The 25,842-nt window shown below is 40.0% G+C and overlaps 1 protein-coding gene across 3 annotated transcripts in view; it reads left to right on the top strand.

The window, feature by feature from the left end:
- LOC124777329 (BRCA2-interacting transcriptional repressor EMSY) overlaps positions 1 to 25,842 on the top strand; it is a 298,543-nt gene that overhangs the window by 142,393 nt on the left and 130,308 nt on the right. For all 3 annotated transcript variants that reach the window (XR_007015714.1, XM_047252690.1, XM_047252688.1), the window contains exon 8: positions 9,665 to 9,913. Coding sequence is in view for 2 of the 3 variants with exons in the window: in XM_047252690.1 (XP_047108646.1) it covers positions 9,665 to 9,913 (249 nt within the window). In the remaining variant the exon portion in view is untranslated. The remainder of the gene's footprint in view (positions 1 to 9,664; positions 9,914 to 25,842) is intronic.

Here is a 25,842-nt window from a genome sequence, read left to right as displayed (position 1 = left end):
CTATCTATTGCTGTCGATACTGTATCTTTGAATTTGAGCCATATCTGCTCTACACTTACATAATTAGCTTGGAAGGAATGGAGACTCTCTCTTATGAAGGCATCAAGCGAATTTTTATCTGCTGTTTTAAATCATGAACTAATTGTTCAAAGTAATTCTCAGAGAAAGCATTTAGTACAATTTCAGAAGATGTTTTCTGTCTACCACCAGCTTTGAACATGTATTTTCGCCAACAAATTGAGGGTAGATTGAAGTCTCCACCAATTATAACTGTATGAGTGGGATACTTATTTGTAATGAGATTCAAGTTTTCTTTGAACCGTTCAGCTATTATATCATCTGAATGACATTCAGGTTTTCTTTGAACCGTTCAGCTATTATATCATCTGAGTCGGGGGTCGGTAGAAGGAGCCAATTATTATTTTGGTACGGCTGTTGAGTATAACCTCTGCCTATAGCAGTTTGCAGGAACTATCTATTTCAACTTCACTACAAGATAAACTACTATCAACAGACACAAACACAGCACCACCTACTTTGTTTAATCTATCCTTTCCGAACACAGTTTGCGTCTCTGTAAAAATTTCAGCATAATTTATCTCCGGCTTTAGCCAGCTTTCTGTTCCTACAGTGATTTCAGCTTCAGTGCTTTCCATCAGCGCTGAAGCTCTGTTACTTTTCCAAGACAGCTACGACAATTTACAACTACAATACTGACTGTTACTTGGTCAATTCTTGTCATTTCTTTGCCCTGTACCCTGTACCTGGAGCCCTTTTTCATCTTTCCCGAGACTATCTAATGTAAGAAACCGCCCAGTCCATGCCACACAGCCCCTGCTACCCGTGTAGCCACCTCCTGTGTGTAGTGGACACCCGACCTATTTAGCTGAACTCGAAACCCCACAACCCTATGGCACAAGTCGAGGAATCTGCAGTCTACATGGTCACAGAACTGTCTGAACCTCTGATTCAGACCCTCCACTCGGCACTGTACCTTCCTTTTAATGGTATACCTGCAATGAAAAGGTATAGAATTAAAAACATATTTGTCTTTGGCTATGTATCAGAGCACTCATTCTTGACATAACTGCTTACTATTTTACGCATGTACAAATGACATGTTTGTATGGTCATTATTGGCAGGCACGGTGAAACTAAACATCCATTGTCATTTGATACAAAAACTGCATGTATTAAACGTTTGGTACAGTGCTTAGCAGAGGAACTTAAGGCTTTTGATGCTTTAGAGTTTCATACATGCCAGGATATCAGCAAAACAAGTAAGACATACTTTTGGTAGTTTTACAACACAAAATGCTTGAGCAGAGCAGCTGATGACCAACTTAGATGAGAGTACAGCTGTTTGGAGGCACAAAGATTAACAATCACAACAGAAGGCTTATTCTTGAATTCTTTTTTATTTAAACAGATAATCATACCTACCAAAAGTTGGTTGTAGTAAAAGTACTGCTTGTAAATTGCATAACCATTCCACCTTTTTCTTGCTTCCTCCACCATCACGTCTGACTCCAGTCTTTGGTTGGGAGAAATCAGAATCTTTCATTCAGTTAATTTGTTTGCTTCAGCACCTGCTCACCTACCTTTGAGATCATGCAGTAGTATAGCTAAGCAGTACCATTTTTTAACATGGGTAAACAATGTGTGCAGCAGCTATGTGAACCAAACACATTATTATCACATAAACCACATTACTGATAGACGTCTGTTTGGTAGTAGCTGTTTCTTTATGGTTCTTCTTGGATGAAATGACACCAACGGCAGTGTGAATGAGGTGTAGGAGAACATGTGTAATGCTCTCAGTTAATTCTGAAATCCTCTTTCTTTCTTGTGTTTTTCTGCCAGTTTTGAACTTCCTCTGTACCTGTGCCTTTGGTGGAGGCCTATCTTGCCACTGCTGTGTCACATTGTGTCTCATTGCTTTGAACAAGAGAATGGTGTTACTAAAGGTAGTGTTTTAAGTATAACTTTCTGTAGCATGGCAACTATTAGGATAACAGTGACAGCAAGAACCCCTGTTCTGTGTTCCTTGTTTTTGGACAACAACTACACCCCCCTCCCTCCTCTAACACTGCAAAGCAATCTCCCAGTGCAATCGACAGTTTTAATTCTGGAGGAACAGTTGGAGAAGAATCATTTCAGATACTCAACTGTGAAATATGCTTGCATACTTTTTAACCATTCACATTCTCTGTTTTTAATTTTACTAAATTGGGAATGTGGGACACTGTTGCTGATATTTGATTTATGGGATTAAGGCCAATAAATCAAATAACAGCAACAATGCAAATAGCATCCATAAAAGTCTGCATTCTGTATGGCACATTGTTCAAAATTAAGAAAAGAAAAGGGGAAAAAGCTGAGAGGTCTCTGGGTCCCATATTTATTTTTAAGCTTACTTGTTCACCACACTTCTGAGACCTAAAAGCAGAATCCCTAAAAGTATTGAGTCTTTTATAAAGCATCTGTCATAGTTCATGGCAAGTAAATTGAATTCTGTTTACTCGAGTTTTGCACAGTTTTCATGTAATCCTGGTTTGTGTATGGTCTGTCACAATACACTATTTAAAAACGTCAGGCATGGTGCACCAAGAGAGAACTAGTCTGACCACTAGGACATTTATAATTTGTGACTAGCCCCATTCCTAGCATCTGTGCTTGGCTAGTGAACAACCATTTAACATGGTGTGACAAACTTATAAAATATTACCTGTGATACAGACACTTGAATATCATACCATTGCTCCCCCACTGATGAAGTGCTTTTCACTAATCAGCTACAAGTAATAAATCTTTAGTATTAGTGCAAAGAACCATCTTTCAAAAATGGGTATGGAACATATCAGAGTTTCAAACCAGGGGTGTCCAAAATCACCTCATTGGATCCTTAACGTGCCAGTACTATATTTTTGTCAGATATTAAGAAAAGAAGATGTAAATTTTATGTCTTTATTTTGCATCATTTTATATTTGATTTGATTTGGTTTCTTAATTGGTCTAACAACTTTCATTGTATGGATTTCATCATTCAAAACAAACACAAATTATCAGCTTAAATTTAATTTCTTACACTATATTTGACAAACATTATTCTTTCATTCTATAATTACATTTATTTTTTAGCCTTATAGAAGTATTCACTCGCGTGTAATACAGAACTTCTTAAATAAAGTGACTTTTTTAAATCGGGTACTGTATTACCATATAAAAACTTTCATTTTGTAAATAATTCTTTAGTTTTGAATATCAGCAATGCAGGAAAAGATAGATTGCTACTTACTGTAAAGATGACATGTTAAGTTGCAGACAGGCACAATTAAGACACACTTACACATATGTTTTTGGCCACAGCCTTTATCTGTGATAGAGCAGATTTTATCTTTAGTATCTTCACAGGCGTGACAATGCTACTAAACAACACTTTTGGCACAAGGTATGGTATGGGCCAACAGTGGCTCAACAACCAGCTGGGGAACAGAAACCCACAAGAAGATATGAAACTTGCCATGCGAGTCAGTCTGCAGGGACGCAGGAACTCTGAAACCCCGTAGAAACAGGCATGTGGACAAACACAACATGCGGTAGCTGTGGAATGACTGAAATGATGGAAATGACATGAGGCACAAGTGAGGTCCATAGTGGTTGAACTCAGCATCAGAACTGCCTTCTCTGGCTTACTGTCACCAAGAGGTAAACACTTCTGTCAACGGGTCTGTCCATACCACATGTCTCATCCTCCACCCACGGCAGTTGTCCACGCCAAGTCAGTTCATCTTCCTTCATTGCAATGTTCAATGGTGGGAATACTGAATCCCTTCCCCCTAAAATGCCCATGTAGAGCTGAAAGTGGCCAGGCTTGAGCCTCGACCTTGGGTGCAGAAGTAGAGAGAGTGCTAACGACTCAGGAAGTGGACTAACAACTGAAGAAGACAGCACTAATGCTGCTAGCTCTACCAGAGGTGTGAAAATCTGCAAAGGTGGAGCCAGCAGTCTGTGGACCCAATATTACATCCAGTGGCAAGAGAGGAGAGGAGAGGTGGAGGAGTAGGAGTAGGAGTAGGAAGGCAGGTCATAATCCATGGGCTCCATATCAGTATGCATGGAAATTAGTCTCACTGAGGCCCAAGGCTGCAAGCAAAGGAAGAGTGTCAGAAGCAAGTGGCAACAAGGAAGCCCATCACCATAAGTGGGAGCCCGCACCTAGAACATCATTGTAACCATCCCTGCTGCCTGGCAGTATTGATGAGCCAACAGGGTGCAGATGCAACTGATTTGCATGGTGGATTAATGCTCCTGATCAACATCCACCACGCACACCTGCTGACCCTTGCGATCCATCGTGACACCTGGCAGCCGCCCCTGCCGCTGGTCGAAATAATGGGCCCAACTATCAGAAGGTTTTGTAAATGCTCTTCTTGTGAGGAGCCAACGACCTATATGTCATTGTGGTACTTTACGTGACAAGGAATATCCTGAATCGACTGCTCCAAATATTTTTGATCAATTCCTGGTGCAGACAAGGTTCAAAAGGTATGTAATTAAACTGGTAAAGCCCAAAGGGGGTGTTGAATACCAAGAAAGTCCAAGAAGTGGCATGCATTGCAACTGCAGGTACGTATCGTGCAAGTTTATGTATGAAAAATACTAGCCCCCAACAACTTTGTCAACAACTCCAACCGTCACAGAATTGGGTACTAATACATGAAACATTATGAGTTGACCATCTGTTTAAAATCACTGCAAAGGCGCAATGCACCATCAGGCTTCTGTATCACCATCAAAGAGGTGGCCCACTGACTCAACAAAATAGGAGAAAAGATATCCAGATGCTGCCAATGCTGCAACTTGGCCTTCATCGTGTCATTCTTGGAGAAGGGAATGGGTCAGGGGTGAGAAAATTTAACCACCATTGATGGCTTAAAAGAAACAAGTTCCTTGAAATTTTCTACCTGATCCAAGGTATTCTCAAACAGCTGGTTGTAGGACTGTAGCAATGAGTCATAATCTTGAAAAGGGAGCAATTGAATCATTAAATGGACTTTGTCAACTATCTGGATGCCAAAAAAGGAAAAAGTGTCTAACCCAAAAATATTTTGTGCCAACGGAAAAGTGACCATTGACAATCTATGCAGAGAGGAAGAACTGCCCCTCCCCAAAGACATCCACTGTTTACTATAAAAAACAGAAAGACAACTTGACATAGAAGCTGTTTCAGTGCCAGGTAGCCCAAGAGCCTGTACATACATTAAGTTAATGAGACTGACTGTCACTCCCATATCTACTGGGAGTTCAACTGGTCATCCATCCACTAATAGCATCAGAAAAATTTGCCAGGACGACACACACAGGGCGTCAGAGACAGCCCTGGAATACAGAGAAAACAAAGGAGCTTCTGATAACTGACTCGCAGCTCACCAACTGTCACAAACAGTTGCTAAATGGCCTACCTGATGGCATGCCCCACGCAAAACCTCATCATATAGGCTGTCTTGTCGAACATGCATCAAAAGACAGTTGGGGCAGGACCACTGGCTTGCCCAATGAGGGGAAGCAGAGTGACACTGAAGGCCTGAAAAATGCCACGGGCATGAATTATGACACTGCAGTTGACGCAAACCCGCCAAGCTCAATGTGGGCAAATAGCGCCACAATGCTGCTGCAGCAGAAACATTAATTGTGTCAGCATATAGTGACATGGTGGGAGGGAAGTCCATTTGGGGAAACGGGGGAATCAGGGACTGTTTACCATGCACACCTTATTGCACCATCTGCCAGTTGAGAGAGACATCCTTCGCCACCACCGAAAGCTCATTCGATCCCACAACCTGGGCAACATTAACTAAGGGAGGGTTGAACAAGGTCAGTGCTCTAGTTTGGACTTCAGGATCAGCTACTTAGCAGACAATCATGTTGTGAGTTAGCGAGTCTGCATATGAGGCAACAATTTGGGACACTCTAAACAACACTTGCATGAGAGACCCTGCAAATTGGTGATCAAGGGTACATCCAACTGCCCTGGGTGATCTGAAATAATCAACAAAATTTGTCACAGGAGTCTTTCTAGGGCTCAGTGAAAGGCTTCAAATTTTGCACAACTTCATGTAACTTTACACTGCTGGACAATGACAAGGCAGCTTTCTTGACTGGATTCACAGTACACCTTACCTAGCAGTGCAGCAAGAACCAGTGCAGGTAACTTTCCCACCTTTCTGTAGACTCATTGAAACCACCAAACTGTGGCTGTAGAGGGGAAGAATACTACACAGCAGATGCCTGGTCTCCCACCTGGGGGCATGAAGCAATTCCGCGCTCTGACTTAGCAGTGCACATTTCTGCTCATGTTTCTGCTGCTGCTGCTGCTGCTCCTTCCAGCTGTTCCTGCCAGCATTGCAGAAATGCCCAATCCATGATAGCCCATAATTAACACATGAGAAGGGACAGAAAAAGTAGAAGCATCACACACATAAAAATGTCCTTTGTTGACACTTTCGTATCTGTGCAAGTATGACAATGCCACTAAACAACACCATTGGCACATTTTACTGTGTGACCGATGGTGGCTCGACAAGCCAGGGAACAGAACCCACCAAGAGGAAATTAAAACTTGTTGTGCGAGTCAGTCTGTGGGGAAGCAGAAAGTTCGGAAACTTGTGGAGACAAGCATGTGGATATACATAGCACATGGCAGGTGCGGCCGACTGCTGATTGGGCATATGGGAACAGCGCAAGGGACAAGGTGAGGTCTAGGGTGGTTGATCTCAGCAGGTAGACACTTTTCACATGTGCACCCCACAGCAGGTGTCTGGATTATTCTGCCGTGATAACCATGCTAGCTGATCTGCCTCTGTTGCAGTTTCCACTGGTGGGGATACTAAAGTATCTACGGTATGTCTTTTATATGTTGTGGTCCAGTATTATATAAGTAACAGTATTGTACAATAGCTCTGCTGAGTTTTAGCTTTATTTTTTGTGTCCAGATACAAATTACAGTTGTTTCTAGTTTCACTATCATGTACTAAATAATTTTTAACATAGATTTTTGTGTACATAATGCAGCTTCACAGTTTTATTATTGTATGCACCAACAATTCAAAATGGGAGGATTTGCTCATCAGTAACTTTCTCTGACCGTATCTTAAAATTCACAATGAGTACACTGTATTTAGTGCAGAGCTGCATGTGATCCTGAAGGCATCATTACAATAAAAAGTTTCAGATAGTGTGATTTCCTTAGTTTATTACTGGTAATACAAGAAATATAACCATCAGTGAAAATTGTACCAATATATAGGCCTCTACATCAACACAGAAACATATATATTATTTATGAAGTACTAATGTATAGGGGAAACCAGGAAAAATACCAAGCTAACATAGCAGTTTTATCAGTAGTTGTGGATCTGATGATAACATGATTTCTCTCTCTCTCTCTCTCTCTCTCTAACACACACACACACACACACACACACACACACACACACACAGGTATTTGGGTGTGTGTGGTGTGGATGTGTGTGTGAGTGCGTACTTCTGCCATTCATACCAGTGTCATATATCTAGCCAGTGTGTTGGATCAGGACTGGTGTGGTACTTTTTGAGTTTTGTAGAGGACCATTGCTATGTGTAAGCTAGCTCCATCCACCCCCTGCCAAAGTCCTCCCTCCCCCCACCTGTCTGGACACGGAGTTGTGTACCCATTCTGAATGCATCTATGCATGATCAAATGCGACATCAGTTACAAAAGTGTTTGTGCATTGTGTGACTAATGCGGAACCTGGGAACCAGTCCACTATTTATCTAAGTGGATGCAATAATTGTGTAAAAGCTGCATCCAGGCTATCTAGCACTTCTGTTCCTGTTGTTAAACTACAAGGTAAATTCAATCTGGGACAAGCAAACTTCCCCATATACCAGAAGCAGATGCTTTAAGGTGCTCAGCTATCCATGTGGGTTGAGAGACTGTGCACTTAAGCTAGAAAAAGACTGGTAGTTTGAAATCTGGTAACATGTCTGTGCAGTTACATTTTTTTGATTAATTAACTTTTGCTTTGTGGCTGTACAAACTATGGTTTCCCTGTGTAGAATTTTGAATGGTAATTGTAATGCATATTGCCTCAATTGACTTGACTCTGCAGTTCTGTATGTTAAATGACTGTGTACTAATCCACAGGTTTGGCATGTAATTCATATTGATGTTAGGATGGTTTCTGCCACTAAATATGTCCTTCATCTTAGCCAAAACTTAAGGTATACGAGAATGTCAAGTCATTATCTCAGTAAAATTACATATTAAGTCCTAGGTTTCCTAATAATTGGCTGATGCTGAGGTCAGGGAAAAGCTAGGTCGTACCACTTTCATAAGGTTATGTCTAGTAAGCTTTACATATAGTTAGTTACAGAATTATAAACAAAATTTTCTATTATGTTCTGCTAAACGGGCTTAAAATCAAAATGTTTTCAAATACATGTCAATGGAATTACTTGAGCAGCCACTATTATGAAATAAGATGGAGAGATAGGAAGTAGAGATAGTAAAAATCTTCATGTGTATAAAACATTCTAGAAACTTACAAGGTACTCAGAAATTCCCATTCCATACTTCTAGGACTTGTAGAGGGAAGTGAGTATGTAATATTCTGTATAGGAACCCATATCGGAAACATCATCCAATGATGATACAGAGCATCATAGTTATAGGTGCTGGTGCCTGTAAATGTATGTATATACAGAGTGATTCCCTGATGTTAGAAGTTATAGGTGCTGGTGCTTGTAAATGTATAATACAGAATTATTCCCTGATGTTGCTACAAACTTTCTAGGATGCTGGAGACGGATAAATTTATCGAATTGAGGTAAGGATCCATGGTTTGGAAATGAATGACATTGAAAGTTATAAGCAAAGTTGTTCTGATACCTCTAGTGGAAGAATACATGTACTGTTACCATTGTTGCCAAGAATGTAGGGTATGCATCTTTCAGAGGTGGTAGTATGGACCAAAACAAGAAACAATGTCAAGTAAACATAGGCTCTAAAATGTGTACCTTAAGAGCTATGAGCACTTGTTCAGTAGAGGAGATAAGTTTCACAGTAGTGTAGACAAACAAGTGCTCATAGCTCCTCAGGTATGCATTTTAGAGCCCATGTTTACTGGACATTTCTTCTTCGTTTTGGTCTATACTGCTACCTCTGAAAGTTACATACCCTACATTCTTAGCAACAACAGTAGCGGTACATGTATTCTGTCAGATGTATCAGAATGATTTTCACTTGTAACTTTCAACTCGTTCATTTCAGAATCAGGGAGCCTTACCTCAGTTCGATACATTTATCCCTCTCCATCATCCTAGAAAGTTTGTAACATTATCACAGAATCACACTGTATATACATTCATTTACAGGCACCAGCACCCATAACTTCAACACTCTGTACCATCGTTGTATGGCATTTGTGGACATGGGTTCCTATTCAAAATATTATGGATTCATTCCCCTCTATGAGTCCTACAAGTTTGTAATGGGAATTTCTGAACACCGTGTATAAATTTCTTTTTTATATCTTCAAGTTTTGTTCTCTGGAATTGTCAGACATGACACAGAGTAACTCGTAATGATCTGCTGCAATTTTAATAATGTCTTTCACTTTAGGGACTACAGGAGGAGCAAGCACAACAACATTTATAGCACAAAGTACTGCACCAAAACTTCGTACCAAATCCGTACAGCTTCCTGCAAGAATACGAACAAGGCCTGCTGGTTCAATAATAATACCAATGACTCCAAATCAAGTGTCACCAACAACAAACACAAATCAGGCTTCAAATAATATGCAGACTACCCAGTTGAAGCCATCAACTCAGACAGGAAAGCCCTTTGTTGCCATCAAACCAGATAACAGTAAGTATGCCCAAGTTACATGTTCAAGTGTTTTCACTTTTGTATATAGTTTGTATAAAGTTTGGAAGGTAGGAGACGAGGTACTGGCAGAAGTAAAGCTGTGAGTACCGGTCGTGAGTCGTGCTTCGGTAGCTCAGTTGGTGGAGCACTTGCCCGCGAAAGGCAAAGGTCCCGAGTTCGAGTCTCGGTCGGGCACACAGTTTTAATCTGCCAGGAAGTTTCACTTTTGTATATAGTTGAACAGTCCTTATGGTCAAATATAATACAGTTCTGATACATCAGTATGATCTTGTTCCTGATAGTATGAATGAATTTTGTGATCTTAATCATTTATGAAAGAGAGAAGAAATCAGAATTAAATTACAGTATAAGGGAAAATCATAGAAAGAAAAAAAAATGGGAGTCATTTCTGTGAACAAATGATGGATCACATATCTAAAGTCTACACAATATATGACAGGTGTCTATGGGTGAATTACTTCGTGCAGTTGTCCTGTGCTGTTTCAAGAATATTTAATTAAGGGAAAGTGGTACAGAATTATTCGCTAAGTCACAACATGGATGAAAGTGTGTGTTGAGTGATCATGACAGACAGTCATTGAAGGAGATTGTAATGAAAATAAAAGGACGGCAGCTGCAAAAGTCAATGCAGAACTGAATGTCACACTTGTGAGCCCTGTCAGCATCAAAATTAGATGAAGGAAGCTTCATAAACAGGGAATTGCAGTGCAAGCTGGAATTCCAAAATGAGTCATCAGTGATGCAAATACCCACAGTGGTAAATGTGGTTTAAAGCCATAAAACCTGGACCATGGAGCAATGGAAGCAAGTCATGTGATCGAATGGGTCTTTTTTTGCACCATTTCCAGCTGCTGGCTGAGTTTACATCCAAGAGTGAAACACGGTGGAGGTTCGCTGATAATTTGAGCAGCCATATCATCGTATGCCATGAGCCCCTTGGTTACTCTGCAAGGCCACATAACTGCCAAGGATTGTGTGACCATTTTCGCTGGTCACAGTGTTCATTCCCTGATGGTGATACTATATTATTCCAAGATTATGGGCCCCCTGTTCACACAGCTCGCATCGTCCAGGACTGGTTTGGTGAGTACAAGTATGAGTTGTCATATCTCCCCTGGCCACCACAGTCACCAAACCTTTGTGGTGTCCTTTGGAGAGATGAGTGTATTTCCAGAATGAGACTTTCACTCTGCAGCAGTGTGTGCGTTGCTATGAAACTTCCTGACAGATTAAAACTGTGTGCAGGACTGAGACTCGAACTCAAAGGTCCCGAGCTCGAGTCTCGGTCCGGCACACAGTTTTAATATGCCAGGAAGTTTCAGATGAGTGTATGTTCACTATCAACCTTCATCATCATTACCTCAGCTAGCCATTATTCTGCAGGAAGAATGTTATAAGATTCCCTTGAAAACCATACAGAACCTGTATTTATCCATGTTGAGGTGACTAGAATGCCAGTTGTTTTTGTACACTGTATTAGGTTTGGTAATGTATTATGTTTCTTTTTTTGTCCACCCGATGTACATCACTGAATATTAAACAGAGTAGTGCTGAGCATCTGAATGGCATAATGGTAGTGGACAATAGGTGACAATGTCCTTCTTCAGTGCTAACACACACACGAGTGTATACATTTTTCATCTGGGAGGTAGTGACTGTTGATGCGACCTTGCTTTACTAAAATATCTCGGGTACACATGGCCCAGCAGGCGTCTTCATGTTGATCTTTACCTTACTGAAACCCACCGCCAAACCTCAATCCATGCAAAACTAATATGCAATAATACCTGTACTTTGACAGCTGCCATCCCTTCCCCATTAAATGCTTCTGTCTGTACAGCCTAGGCATCTGCATCAAATGTTTATACTCCATTATTAAATCCCTCAGCACCTACACTAAGAACTTCACACAGGCTTTCCTCTCCCATAACTATTCAACAGATATTATTCGTAAACAAATCTCCCAAGTTGTATCTACCTCTCACCCTCCTACTGATACAGTTCCCACCTCCATAAAACACCGAAGAACACGTCATCACCGAGAACTGCCAGGCCTTGACTCCCTCAGTAGTTTACTCTGCCAAGGCTATAACTTTCTCAAATCAAGCCCTTACATAATATACTTTCTACCTCATATCCCCTGTACAGGACCCATTGTCATCTTCTGTTACCCTCTCAACTTCTGTAACATCATAGTCAAACATGCCTTTCCAAAATTATAATTCCCCCCCACCTAGTTCCTACTTGTGCTACTGTGCCTGCTTTAAAACCTGCCCCATACACTACAACCGACTCTTGCCCCACAACTGGCAATTCTTGTAAAATTAAAAGCAGAACATTTTGTGGAACAGTGCACGTTGTTTATCAGTTAACCTTTGTTCACTATACACTACTTTATATAGGGTGAGTTAGGAGGAAAGATACATGTTTTGAGGTGTCATATTATTAGTGATTCTGAACAAAAAGCTTCATATGGACGTATGTTCTTTTCTGAATGGTGTCCTGAATCCTTGTTATTTATTTTCTTTGCCATCCAAATGTTGTCATTGTTTACAGTTGACCACAGTAGTGTAGAGGAAATGGAGGCAAACAATTTGATACAGGACATTCATGATGTATCAGATCGAGAAACTACCTCAAATTGGCATACAAAAACTATCTAAGCTACAGTGCACGCACGTGATACGAGATTTTCTATATTCTCTCACTCTCTTCGCACAAGCTTTTAGTCCTAGAGAAAAAATGAATAGGACCTTTTTTGTAGGAAATGTAATGTGGTTTAATTTTGTACTGTGACACGTTTTCTCTGGAGAGTGCTGTTGTCGACTTATTCAAGAAAAACATGCAAAAGTTACATTAAATGTGTTCTCTTTCAGAAATCATTTGGAATAGGGTGCATGTTCATATCAATTTTTTTGTTCAGAACCACTAATAATATCATCCCTCAAAGTACGTACCTTTCCTCCTGACTCATCCTGTATAGGTATGACCATTAGTCAAATGGCTAAGTGTAAGACTGAGCACAGAACTATCCAATGTGTGGACAGAGTTTTTGCCCACACCACAGGGGCTGTTTGAATTCTCCCACCTGAAATTAGTTACCCTGAATTTGTCCTGTGGCCATCACCTTTCTTGTATTATGCATAACCATCTACTGTCCCGTCTCCACCACAACTTCTTTTCACATTTAATTATTTCTGATTAGACATCATTACTTTTGAAAAAGTTTACAGTGTTCCCTCATTCAAGGAAGAATACGCTGAGAAAAGAAAAATTATTTCTTTATAATCTTTACAAGAAACCATCATAATATAGTTGTTGATTTTGTTTGTTACTCATATAACCAGCGATAGTACTCAACTAAAATCTGTGAATAACTGGTTTCTGCACTTTCAGTTATTTGATATTAAGGGCTCCGGAAAGCCCTATTTTTCCAATGTTAAAATAGCACTTATAAATTACATGTTTTCTCAGAAGATGTTTGAGCTAGGAAGTTGAAATTTTTATAGGTTATTTGTTGAGTATTGGCTATAACTTAACAAATGGATTTTTAAAATTTTGAATTCAGTTGTTAGAGATTAAATTTTCTATTGTAATGAAAATTCAGTATTTTTTGTGCCATTTTTGGTTTGTAAATTCAACACTATACAGATTTTTTGAAAAAGGCAGTGTTAAGTTACACATAGGGGGCTGTGTAAAATTCCTGAAAATTTGAAGCAAATTGAGTTGGTAGATCCTTAGAAAACACGTAATTTGTATGAAAAAATTAAACCTTTGGAAATCGAGCAACAAAGTTTGGATTACCTTTTAAGCACATTCCAGGTCCACAGGATGGATTGTCTTCATCTGCTGCAAACTCCCACCCCAGCTTCCTCTTTGTCCACCTTCTGTTAATATGGCTTGTATTTCTAGGCTATTTACAGACTTGTCAGCAGCCCGAAGATGTTCCTTGTTTAAAGCAATCATCATTCATACCATGTTGAAATCTATCTTCATTTCCATGTTTCAAAATACTTTGCACCTTACAATGTTGCCATCATTGAAAGTAGAAAGTGCATCGTACACACCAAAGTGCAGTGTTTCTATTGCAACACACACAGTTCTTGGGGATTGTTGACCATACAACACTATTTACACTTTCATTGGGGTTTTGAGTTTTCCACAAACACACTTTTTCAACAATTCAGGTGCTGCTAAGTCTCTGAAAATAGGTTTTATCGCCTCCATTACTGCATCAGACAGACTATGTTTATGAGTGTACACTTCACCAGTTAGCAATCCTTCATTGTACTTACAGCAACTGTTTCTTTCCTTTGGGACACAAGTAACGATCGGGACTTTCATCAGCTGGGGGGGGGGACTCAAACAGCCTCTACATTGCATAAACACTGTGTGTGTTTTGCCTTATAGACATTCCATAATATTTCTGTGTTTTGTCAATTACACTGTCAGTTAACCTTCCATTCCCATCCAACCTTTACCATCACTAAGTTTTTGTTTTTTGTACGAAGCTTTCAGTCGCTGAAGTCTTGACCCCATTTGTTTCTGTGCTTCTCCAGTATACTCAAATTTCTGCATTACAACATCATCACCATAAGACCTCAGCTCTTGAATATGTTTGAAACTTTTAGAATCGCTGTCCCTAAGGTAATTCAAATATCACACTTTATTACACACAACAGAATGCTGAAATACTGTACCAAAAAGAATTGTCCAATTTGGCAAGTTTTTATTTCTGAAACTAATGAACGTATACAATGAATTTTATTTTCTTGATGAACAGGGAACTCAAAAAGATTTTTTCGTACTTTTTCATAGGTGTTCAATATGCCTCCCTTGAGATGCACAGCAAATGTCCATGTGGTATTCAGATTGTTTCCACACAGCAGCGAGCATTTCTCGAGTTACAGCTTCCACAACTGCTGTTAATTCGATGTCTCAGTTCAGTCATTGTTGTTGGTAATGGAGGCTTATAAACAGTCTTTTATAGACCCCCACAAGAAATAATCGCATACAATCAGGTCCAGTGATCTTGGAGATCAGTAATTAAGGCTGAATCATTTGGTCCAGTGTGACTGAACCATCATTCAGTAATCCTACGATTTAAAAATTACCACTCTCCCAGACGGTGCCCCATCCTGTTGGTAAATGAACTCTCTTGAATCAGTCTCCAATCATGGGAAAAGAAAGTTCTCAAGCATATCTGTTGGATTTTGCCCACTGGTCGCTTATAGGGTGCCTAAAGGATGCTGCATTCTTCGAGTGCATATACAACAGTTCAGGCAAATAACATTACTAGTTTTATTTCTATAAATCAGTTTGACAATACATGACTTTGTAATTAGAAAAAGTGTCACTAATGAGGGACAACATGTAATAGTAAATGATCTTCACTATAGACAAAGTCCAAGTAAGCACTTGATACGGATCACTACAATCTGTTCAGCGAGTGCCAGTCTACAACCATCAACTAATGTCCATCGCTGAGCCGATCTGAGCGACTGAGGCTGGCAGGGGTGGTGCTTATATTCACTTCTTGCAGGGGCGCTGAAGCGCAGCTGGATCCTTGCCAGCAGGCTATTGTCTGACATTTCCTCACCATCTTCTCTGGTCTTGCGTTCATCCTCTTCATTCCAACGCTTGTGGTTATGCCAGAACATTCCTCCCGCCCCCCCCCCCCCCCCGGCGGGGGATGCAGGAGAGTGGGCGCACCGTCTGGCCAGAAGCTGTGGCTGCAGAGTACGTCAAGCTTCTGGCCGTACCCTGCCATCTGGCCTGTGCTCTGGTGGAAATGCCCCTGGAAAATGACCAGAAGGATACGAGTCCACTTCCTGCTGCCATGAACCAGATGAAGAAGGTGGCGACTGCTGCGGTATGGGTGGGTCCAGCTCCATCGGTAGAACGAGAGGAGGTGGAGGAGGCGAAGGTTCCGTCTCCATGGGGTCATCCTGCGGTGTCGTGATGACACCCTCTGGTGGCTGCTGTGGCTGCGCTGTCCTCTGGACCCCTAAATCTGTGGGAAGAGAGGCTGAAAGATCATCGTGTACATGACAGAGGCGAAGCTGATTTTGATGGCAGCTCTGCAAACCATCGGGACCTGTAAGAAGATACATGCAAGCACCAAGTCGACGGACGATTTTGCCTCGTGCACATCATCTGCTGCTGCTAAAAACCCTGTAAAAGACAATAACATGCAGCATGAAGCGATACTTGTGGCCTTCCTTCGGCGCCGGATGCTGAGGCAGGTGGAGCAATGTGCGATGGTGGTGACTGTGAAGCAATTCCGCCAGCAATGGTCCATCTCGTAAGTGTGAACAATTTGAGGTGAGAAACAGTTGCAATGCTCGATCCCTGGTGTGAGCGGAGCGAAGTTTGGCCATCTGCTGCTGGAAGGTTTTGACAAACTGTTCCACTTCGCCTTTTGACTGTGGGTGGAACGGTGCACTGGTTAGATGCTGTATGCCATTGCATTCACAGAATGTTCCAAATTCATTTGACATGAACTGAGGTCCGTTGTTTGATACTAGTACTTCAGGTAAACCTTCGAGGCAAAAAATCGATGACAACATCTGAATTGTGCTACGTGGCATTGTCAAGTTCATAGGCACAGCAAAAGGAAACTTGCTGTATGATTCAACCACAATCAACCAATGAGTGTTCCAAAAAGGTCCCGTAAATTTTATGTGCACATGTTGCCATGGTGATTGCAACTTAGGCAGACTGATTTGCCACACATGCAGGACACTGTGAAGTCATCTGTTCTATATGGGCGTCCATACCCTGCCAAGTACAGTGTTGAAATGCCAACTGTTTCATATGAACAATCTCCCAGTGTCCTTGGTGAAGTAACTGCATCACTTCTTTTAGCAAAGCTATAAGGATCAGTACACATAACTGTTCACTATCATTTTGAACAAGAACTACACCTTTCTGTGCAGTGAGGCTATGCCGATGAGCAAAGTATCGGCACACTACAGAGTTCTTTGTGCTATTCAATAAGTGGGGCCAAGATGTGCAAATATAATTGAGCAAAATGTTCAAATCTGAATCAACTTCCATGGCCTGTGTGATTTCCTTATAGTTCAGCAGAAAAGACTGAATCAAAGTAGATGCCTGAGCATCGATATGGCAACAAGATTCAGCAGGAACGTCAAAGTCTGCATCAGGGCCAATTGGAAGACGTGAAAGTACGTCCGCATTACCATGTTTAGCTTTCGGACAATACACAATCATGTACCGGTATTGAGACAACAACAAAGCCCATCTTTGCAATTTCCGAGCAGTTCATACAGGAACCGGATTCAGCGGATGAAACAAGGACTGCAAAGGCTTGTGATCTGTTACTAAGTAGAATTTTCTGCCATTCAAGTAGTGGTGGAATTTGGTGACACCACACACAATAGCCAAAACCTCTTTTTCGATTTGTGAATAGTTACACTTAGCTTTGGACAGCATTTTCTATGTGAAAGCAATAGGTCTATCTTTTTCACCTATTCTGTGCAAAAGCACGGCACAGAAACCGTAAGAGGAAGCATCAACTTGCACTGCAACTGGCTTGTCAGAATCAAAGTGAACTAAGCATCGATCATTGAGCAATTCATCTTTAAGTTTTTGAAAAGGTACTTGGCACTCATCTTTCCAAACAAAGGGGACATTCTTGTGACACAATGTAGCCATGATTTGTGCAGCATTCTTTATGAACCAAATATAATAGTTTATTTTCCCTAAAACTGACTGCAATTCTGTGATATTACGAGGAAATGGCATGTCTTGCATGACTAACAAAGCAACTGGAGAGGATTTACACCTTGACTATTTATGCCATTACCTACATACTGCAACTCAGGTTTAAAAAAATTATACTTGTCCAGTCTACACTTCAGTCCTGCATCAGATAACACATGAAACAAAGCATGTAAATTTGTAATATGTTCTTCAGGTGTACGACCTTCTAGTACAATTCATCCAAATATTGTGAACAGTTTGGCACTTGTGCTACCAATTGTTCCAAATACCATTGGAAAATGTAGGGTGCAGAAGCACTGCCAAAAGGTAAATGCAAATATTTAAGCAAGCCCAAAAGAATGTTTACTAACAAACTTTTTGAGATTCATCACTGAGCAGTACCTGAAATCACTCGTTGCACAAATCAATTTTTGAAAAATAGTGTCCATTGCCTAATCTGTCCATGAGATCCTCTGGGTGTGGCAATGGATAAGTATCAGTGACAGTTTGTGGGTTGACTGTAGACTTAAAGTCAACACAGATGCGAATGCGACCTGAAGGTTTGGGGAGCAAAACCAGTGGACTTGCCCATTGACTAGCTGATATGAGCAGAATAACTCTGTTATCTTGCAATTCTTTAAGTTCGGCTGTGACTTTGTCCCGTAATGCAAAGGAAACAGTAGTAGCCCCACAAAATTTTGGCTGAGCATTGTCTTTCAGCATCATATGTGCAACAAAATTGTTAGCTGTGCCTAAACCTTCAGAAAAGAGTTGAAGGCAGACACTGATAACACATTGCCCTGAATATTAAAGCCAAACAAGTCAAAAGAATTAAGACCAAATATGTTCTCACACTCGTGTGGTTGTAGCATTGTAAATGTAACTGTTTGCGTATGCGAGCGATAGCACATAGCAGGCAAAGTCCAAGAACGGTAATGTTTGTCCATTATAAGCCATCAGTTGCATACTAATTTTAGACTGGCATGGGGGGCCTAACAGTTCATATGTGTGACGATTTAGCAATGTGACAGAGACATCCGTGTCCAACTGAAATTTCACTTGCTTCCCACAACTAAGTAAATGAACAGAAAGTTTGTTTGACTGGCATATCACTGATGAAATTGCATGCTTGCTTGTTGCAGATTTTGCATATACTGCATTAATGAGATGGGTCTTGTGACTAGATTTTTGTGAGTGGACTGAATTCTGATGTTTGTTCCATTGCAAACATACGGATTGCACGTATCCTTTCCCACCACAAGCGTGACACTGAGCCTGTCAGGAGGGGCAGTCTTGGCGTTTGTGTTGTGAATAACACCTAGGGTAAGACTTAATTCTGTTCACCTTTATAGCCGTCTGTTTAGCAAACTGCCTATGCGGCATAGTGAGGTGTTGTTTACTCGGCTTGGCTAGCACAAGCTGGCTGATTAAATGTATGGGCTGATAAGGCACCGGAATCGTACTGACCTCGCATTTGCACTACCTGCTGAAATGATGGATCAGACTGTTTCAAAATTTGTTCTTTGAGTGTGACGTCAGGCACATTGTACACGATTGCATCACGCAACGTAACATCAGAATATAAAGCACCGCAAGCACATTTGAATTTGCATTTCCTTGTCATACCCTGCAAATCTGTTGCCCACTTGCGATAAGATTGTTCTGACCGTTTTTGGCAATGATACCTAGCTGCTACCACATTCACTTGTTGGTCATAATAGTTTCTTGGAGACTGTACTACTTGGTCATATGACAGTTCACTCAAAGCGATGTTAGGAAATAGTTTTTTAATGAGGTGGAACACTGTGCTCCCTATCGTGGATAATAGATAGGGAAGTTTCACAGTACCTGGGATGTTGTGGGTCATGAGATGCAATTCGAACTGGGCTAACCACTATTGTCTGACATTTCCTCACTGCCTCCTCTGGTCTTGCATTCGTCCTCTTCATTCCAACACTTGTGGTTATGCCTGAACAATATCAAGACACGTGCTTTCTGTAACAGTGTTCTCAGGCAAAGAAAAATGGACCATACACCTGTTCCCGTGAAACTGCATGAAACATATTAAATTTTGGAGAATCCCTCTCAAGTTGTACAACTTTGTGTGGTTGTTCCAGACCCCATATTCTCACTTTATGATGGTTCACCTTTCCATTTAAATAGAATGTTGCCTCACCACTAACACTTTGCATGGAAGAAAACTGTCATCCTCCATCTTGCCAAGAACAAAATTACAGAACTCCACGTGTTGTTGTTTGCTACCTTCATGAAGAGCTTGCAAGAGCTGAATTTTGTATGGTTTCATGTGTAAAAATCGAAGCAACACTGACATCAGGAGCATGTTGAACTGTCGAGCTGCACAGCGAATGGATTTCTGCGGACTCCTTGTAAACTATGGCAGATGTGTTCAACATCAGTGTCAGACACTTTGGGGGATGGTCCGGTGATTTGCCTTTACACAAACAATATGTTTCTCGGAATTGTTCGTGCCATTATCTAATGCTCTGTGCTGCAGGAGGATCCACACCACACCTATTATGAAAGTCATACTGAACAGTTATTACTGACCCACACTGTGGAAAATGTAGAACACAAAAGGCTTTCTGTTGTCCCAACACCATTTTTAGTAGAACTGAATTGGATGCATACTGCTGCTACCTTGCAGGAACCATCTAAAACTTGAGAGTTTGCTCTTTCCAACAGTATGTTGTTCACGTACATATCTCAGATAACATAATAGCTATGATTTTTTAAAATTGGATGATTCTTTTTGATACACCCTGTATACTAGTAGCACCAGCCATTTGTCCACTACTCTCACTGTTGTTAGCTGTGCAATTATTTTCATGTGTACCTTTATTTTTTTGTGGACATCTACAGTATTTAGACATTACTGCTGCATTTAAAACTTTCCCTGTGTATATACTGGTGGCAAATACTACACCATGAAGAGCTGTATGTCCCCGTTTATGCCAGGTACCATCAAATGCAGCAGTCAAGTCTCTATTACCACTGTTTTCTATTACTGCTTCTTCCACAGTCATCTTCATAGATTCTATACAGATATCTTCTGCTTTAGACGCTATAAACGCTCTGTTCGTAAACCTGGTTGGGGATATGGAAGATTTGTCATGCCAAAGAAAACTGCACCTACAGTAGCACTCTTACCAAATGTAAGCAAGGCATAAACAAGTGTGATGTTGTCTTCATAGATTTTGCTATCATTTTCTTCATTTGGAGTTACTGCAACACTGTTACAAAAGGTGGTCATGTATGGAAGCTTATCACACTACAGTTTCATTTCATTGGCAGTCCTTTGTGATTTTTCATAAAGAGTTCCGGACCGAATTCACTGCACTGAATACATCTTACACAATTTGCAAAAATTCTGTTAACAACTGACATATCAAATATTTCATTCACATCTAATTCATCCATAAAACATTCATACTTTTCACTAACTGAACCCAGCTTCCTCTGCAAAGTACTTTCTTTCTCACTTTAATTGCAATGGGTTGGAGTATCAGCAAGGTTGTTTATGGTAATAACACCTATGTTTGGCTTTCCATCACTTTTTCCTTTTCTTGAAAGCCTTGAGAGGATTTCTAGTCACTTTATGTTTACCAGTGATTATCCTTCAATGAAACAGAGACTTCAGTGAACAGAATCCACCATGAATATTTTCAGGATTACAAGAGCAAATAAACATGAAACACATGACAAGTGAGTGAGTGATATATATTAAACTATCACAGGTTAGCCACAACACTTGATTTGTAACACCTTTTCTCTCACATCATTCAAACGTACGTGATGAGCATGTGGATTCATGAGTACATTTGACAGCAGTTTAACAGCGCCAAAGTGGGTCACACCCTTGCAGAACTTATTTTAAAAATAGTCATACTCTTCTGAACTGAATAAATTATGTATCAATTGAAAAGGGAAAGTCTGTAGATTTTTAAAATGCAAAAAAGTAAAAATTGGACATTTCATGATTTTGAACCTTTCTGGAGCAAAATGTCATTCATCCTCATTCAGTTAATTGCTCATTCCATCCGTCAAAACACCAATTACTATTTAGTAAGTACATCTTGGTGAAATATTATTTTAACACGAGAGATATCCTTTCTCACTGTTTGTACTTCTCACAATTTAAAATTTCATTCAGTTTATGTAGTATCAAAATGTTCACGAGAAGTCAATTTGAAAATAACTTTTACATGCACTCATAAAGTAAAATGGATAACTCAGTGATTATTAATTATCTTCACAATAACTTCACCAGGGTGTATTAACCACCAGAGATTACAGTTTTATGCCATGTATTAAAAATTGTAACTCATATAATAAAAAGAACTTGACTCGATAGTGGTCAGAAGGAGACTACTTACAATACAATATTAATAACATTAATTGTGGTTAAGTTATTTTCATTGTATAATCATAATCACTGCAGGACAGGTGGTACACGTTTAAGCTTCTTGTTGCAGTGGAGGCCCATGTAGCAGGTGAGTATTAAATCCGGCGATTTATTGATTATATAGGGCTTAATTTCAGTCAGAACTCATTGGAATCAATGTGTGCCAGAGAATATTAAACCGTAGTGTTACTGTAATTTGCCACTGCGCCCACACTAGTGAACTTGACAGTGGGTGACCATGATACAGTGGGCAGGAGCATGAGGCGAGGTACTTGTATGTGTGTGTGTGTGTGTGTGTGTGTGTGTGTGTGTGTGTGTGTGTGTTGCTTTTCCTAACTCTTCAGGAAGTAGGAATTGTACTTGACTCTGATAAGTCAGGAATTTCTTCTTCATCATTCATCACTAAATGCTTTGTTAACTAATTTAGACATGAGTTCACCAAGCAGCTGTTAAAACACTGTGGCTGGCGGAAATTGAAAACATGATGTCGTCATCATGAAGATTATCTCTTGCGCCAATATGTATCGAGCAGAACTGGGAGCAAAGTGACAATGCTACAGGGACAGACAGGAGATTAAGTCTTGTGATTTTATTGTTTTCATTATAAGAAATATAGTTTTAAAAACCTGAATTTCATAGTGTTTTATGAAAAATTGTATCTCATTGTAAATTTCGTCATAAGTTCCAATAATCAAAACTTGTGATTTTTATTGGTGAGCGTGGGGAAGGGGTTGTATGGTTGAAGAGGTGCATTCAGGCACCTAACATTTTAGAAATTGAGTAAAGGCATTTAATATGTAAAGCAACACATTTTTTTCCTCTTGGCCAATTTCCGTTGAAAAAATGCGAAATTTGCTGTGGGACCTCATGGAATATTATTGCTTCAGCCCCTGTAGTTTCATGAAATTCCAGTAGGTAGCAGCACTAAACGTAGTCTTCGAAATGGCATCTGTTATAAAGGTGTGTTCCAAGCAGAAAGCTATCATTGAGTTTCTTTTGGCAGAAAACTAGAGCATCACTGATATTCAGAGGCACTTGCAGTATGTCTAAGAAGACCTGACAGTGAACAAAAGCATGGTGAGTTATTGGGTGAGGTTTCTGCCATCGTCACAACAAGGTCCCGCAAACCTGTCTGATATCCCACATGCTGGCCACCGCACACAGTTGCAACTCCTGCATTGTTAAAACATACGGGCACTCTTATTCAAAGTGATTAAACAGGTCATAATCAAACATCTTGCCACACAACTGGATGTCTCTGTTGGTAGTGCTGACACACTTATCCAGCAATAGGCTTACTAAAAGCCCCCACCCCCTGGGTTTCTCACTGCCTAACAGAAGACCAGAAAGAGCAGCAAAGAACCATCTCTGTAGAATTTCTTGCAGTTTATGAGGCTGATCATGACAATTTTTGTTGAACATCATCAAAGACAATAGTGTGTGGATTCAGTTCTTTGAGCCAGAAACACAAAGTTGGCACAATGCTTACCATCTGATACCTCCATGTTTTTCTTTTTCTACCTCTGAACTTCTTATCCTGGAGTCTGAGTACCTCCTCTCTATCTAACCTTCCTATGCACCCCTCTCTGATCCCCGACACTGGCTCTATTAGTACCAAAAGATAGGTAGTTGTCCTGTTTGATTTTATCAGTGTCTACTAGCAGTAGTTTATATATTGCCTCCTGAAGAGATTATCAGTTCTACTAGGAAGGGGGCAAAATTATGAGGAAATATGCTAAATTAGAAAGTAGTAAACTGCAAGACAAAAAACTTTGCTAGGTTTGATTGAAGTTAAAAGAAAACCTTCAGACAGGAAGTTTGTAATCTTCTGATAATAAACCAAGAAGAACTGAACCAGAATTAAAGATTAAGGACACAAATATTGGTCTCCTCAAAGCCATGAAAATGAATGTATGATGTTTTCTGAGGAGCTAATAACCAGAAGGGTCCTAGAGATATGATTGAATAGTGTTTGTGCATTCATGGAGAAAGTGTGTTAATAAAGAGGATGTGAGTTGCGTCGTCCTGTTTTCTTCTTTTGTTTATAAATAGGGTTGGTAACCTTGGTAATAAATATTTTTTTGTGAAAACTGGACTCATTTTTTCTATGTTTGTAATATACTTTTTGTAAAACAGAGAAAATATGATGTACTGACCATGTATTGAAACAGAATCAACCAAATTGAGGCCCACAGTTAAACACAGTTTGAAAACATTTTTACTGAAGCTCTTAAATCTCATTAAATGTACAAACATTACAGGATATGAGTGAGAAAAAGGAATCAAATGGTGACAGCTAAGATTTAGACTCCAGACTATTAATGACAATACAAAGATAAGATTTAGAAAGACAAAAATAAATAAACTGATTTACACATGTTGATTACATCTATCTGCTTATTTGACTTATCACTTCTACCACAAACATGTCTGAAATCTGGAAGTGGGGCTAATTTTTACATTCAAAGTTCTGTTAAAAAACTTCTTGTCTCTTTTTTCCTGCTAATCCTCTTTGCCTGCTCTCCTGCCCTACTCTTTATTGTTTGTTTCCTGTCTGTTTAGCACACAATTTTGTTATGCTTTTCCAACATACATTTTGTTTTTCCTTCATTTTCCTGCTTTAGTCCTAATCTAATTTTTGTTTCCAATATTATCTTCCACTTCATTTTGTGTTTTGGTCCTTAACTTTCACTCACTGTAAGTGCTCTACAATTTGAGTCTCAGCTATACTAATCCAATTATGTGACCTATTTGAGGCTGATGATAGGTGTTTTCTTTCCCCACCGCACCTACAGAACACTTCAGTGTCTTTTTCCCAACCATCCTCCTCTTGTGATAAGAAAACTACTAGCTCATAAAGACAAATATTCAGTAACTCCCTTGTGTTTCTAGGTGCCCTGCTTTATTTTTCATGCTTCAGCAGTCACTAAGACGATTTATACCATTATGTAGTTAATAACTTTATTTCAAGACAAACCTATTTGAATTTTATAATGGCACTGTGAATGTAGAATGCTTGCTTTTATATTGAAATGGTTACCTAAACATCAGTACCTTATAAAAGGATATATAAAATACACAAAAAGGTTTTTCGCACATGGTGATATTAAATTAAAAAGATTATGATTCTCTTTCATTTGGTCACCAGCGAAATAATATCACTCAAATGACTTTTTTTCATGTTTAAACTACACTGGTGTCTAAAATTAAAGCAGCAAACCACTATTTTTCTGTCCTGTGTCTAATTCACGATATAATCATACAAACTGTCAACAGATGTCCGTACAATCATGTTCTGCACGGAAGTTGGCATTCTGGTCAACGATCAACCACACAGTGATGACACCAGGACGCCTATCAAGCTGGATAGTTATTTGTTGGATATCCACAATTGCTTCGTACACAGTCACAAACAGTGCAGTACGGCACAGAGAAGGCACCTACCAGACACACTGCTGGAGGACTGTAGGAAGAATGCAAGCAGGACAGTCCCAAATTGATTTGGCCAGATGGCTTAATGTGAATTGTTCTGTTGTTTCTTGGATATGGCAACAGTTTATAGAGGCCAAAACTGTACCCCGAAGACCAGGACAGGACTGACGATGTGTGACATCAGAAAGAGAGGACCATTATTTGGCTGTAAGTGCATGACAGTACTGCCCTAATACTGCACAGCAACTGGCATCTGGCCTCACAGCATTCACTGGATGTGTTGTATCGAGGCAAACGGTGTTCAGAAGGCTTTGGCAGAGTGACCTTT

Source organism: Schistocerca piceifrons, chromosome 2, assembly GCF_021461385.2.
Source record: "Schistocerca piceifrons isolate TAMUIC-IGC-003096 chromosome 2, iqSchPice1.1, whole genome shotgun sequence".
Classification (NCBI taxonomy): domain Eukaryota; kingdom Metazoa; phylum Arthropoda; class Insecta; order Orthoptera; family Acrididae; genus Schistocerca; species Schistocerca piceifrons.
The sequence above is the reverse complement of the archived record's forward strand: the minus strand, read 5'-3'. Positions and strand labels throughout refer to the sequence as shown.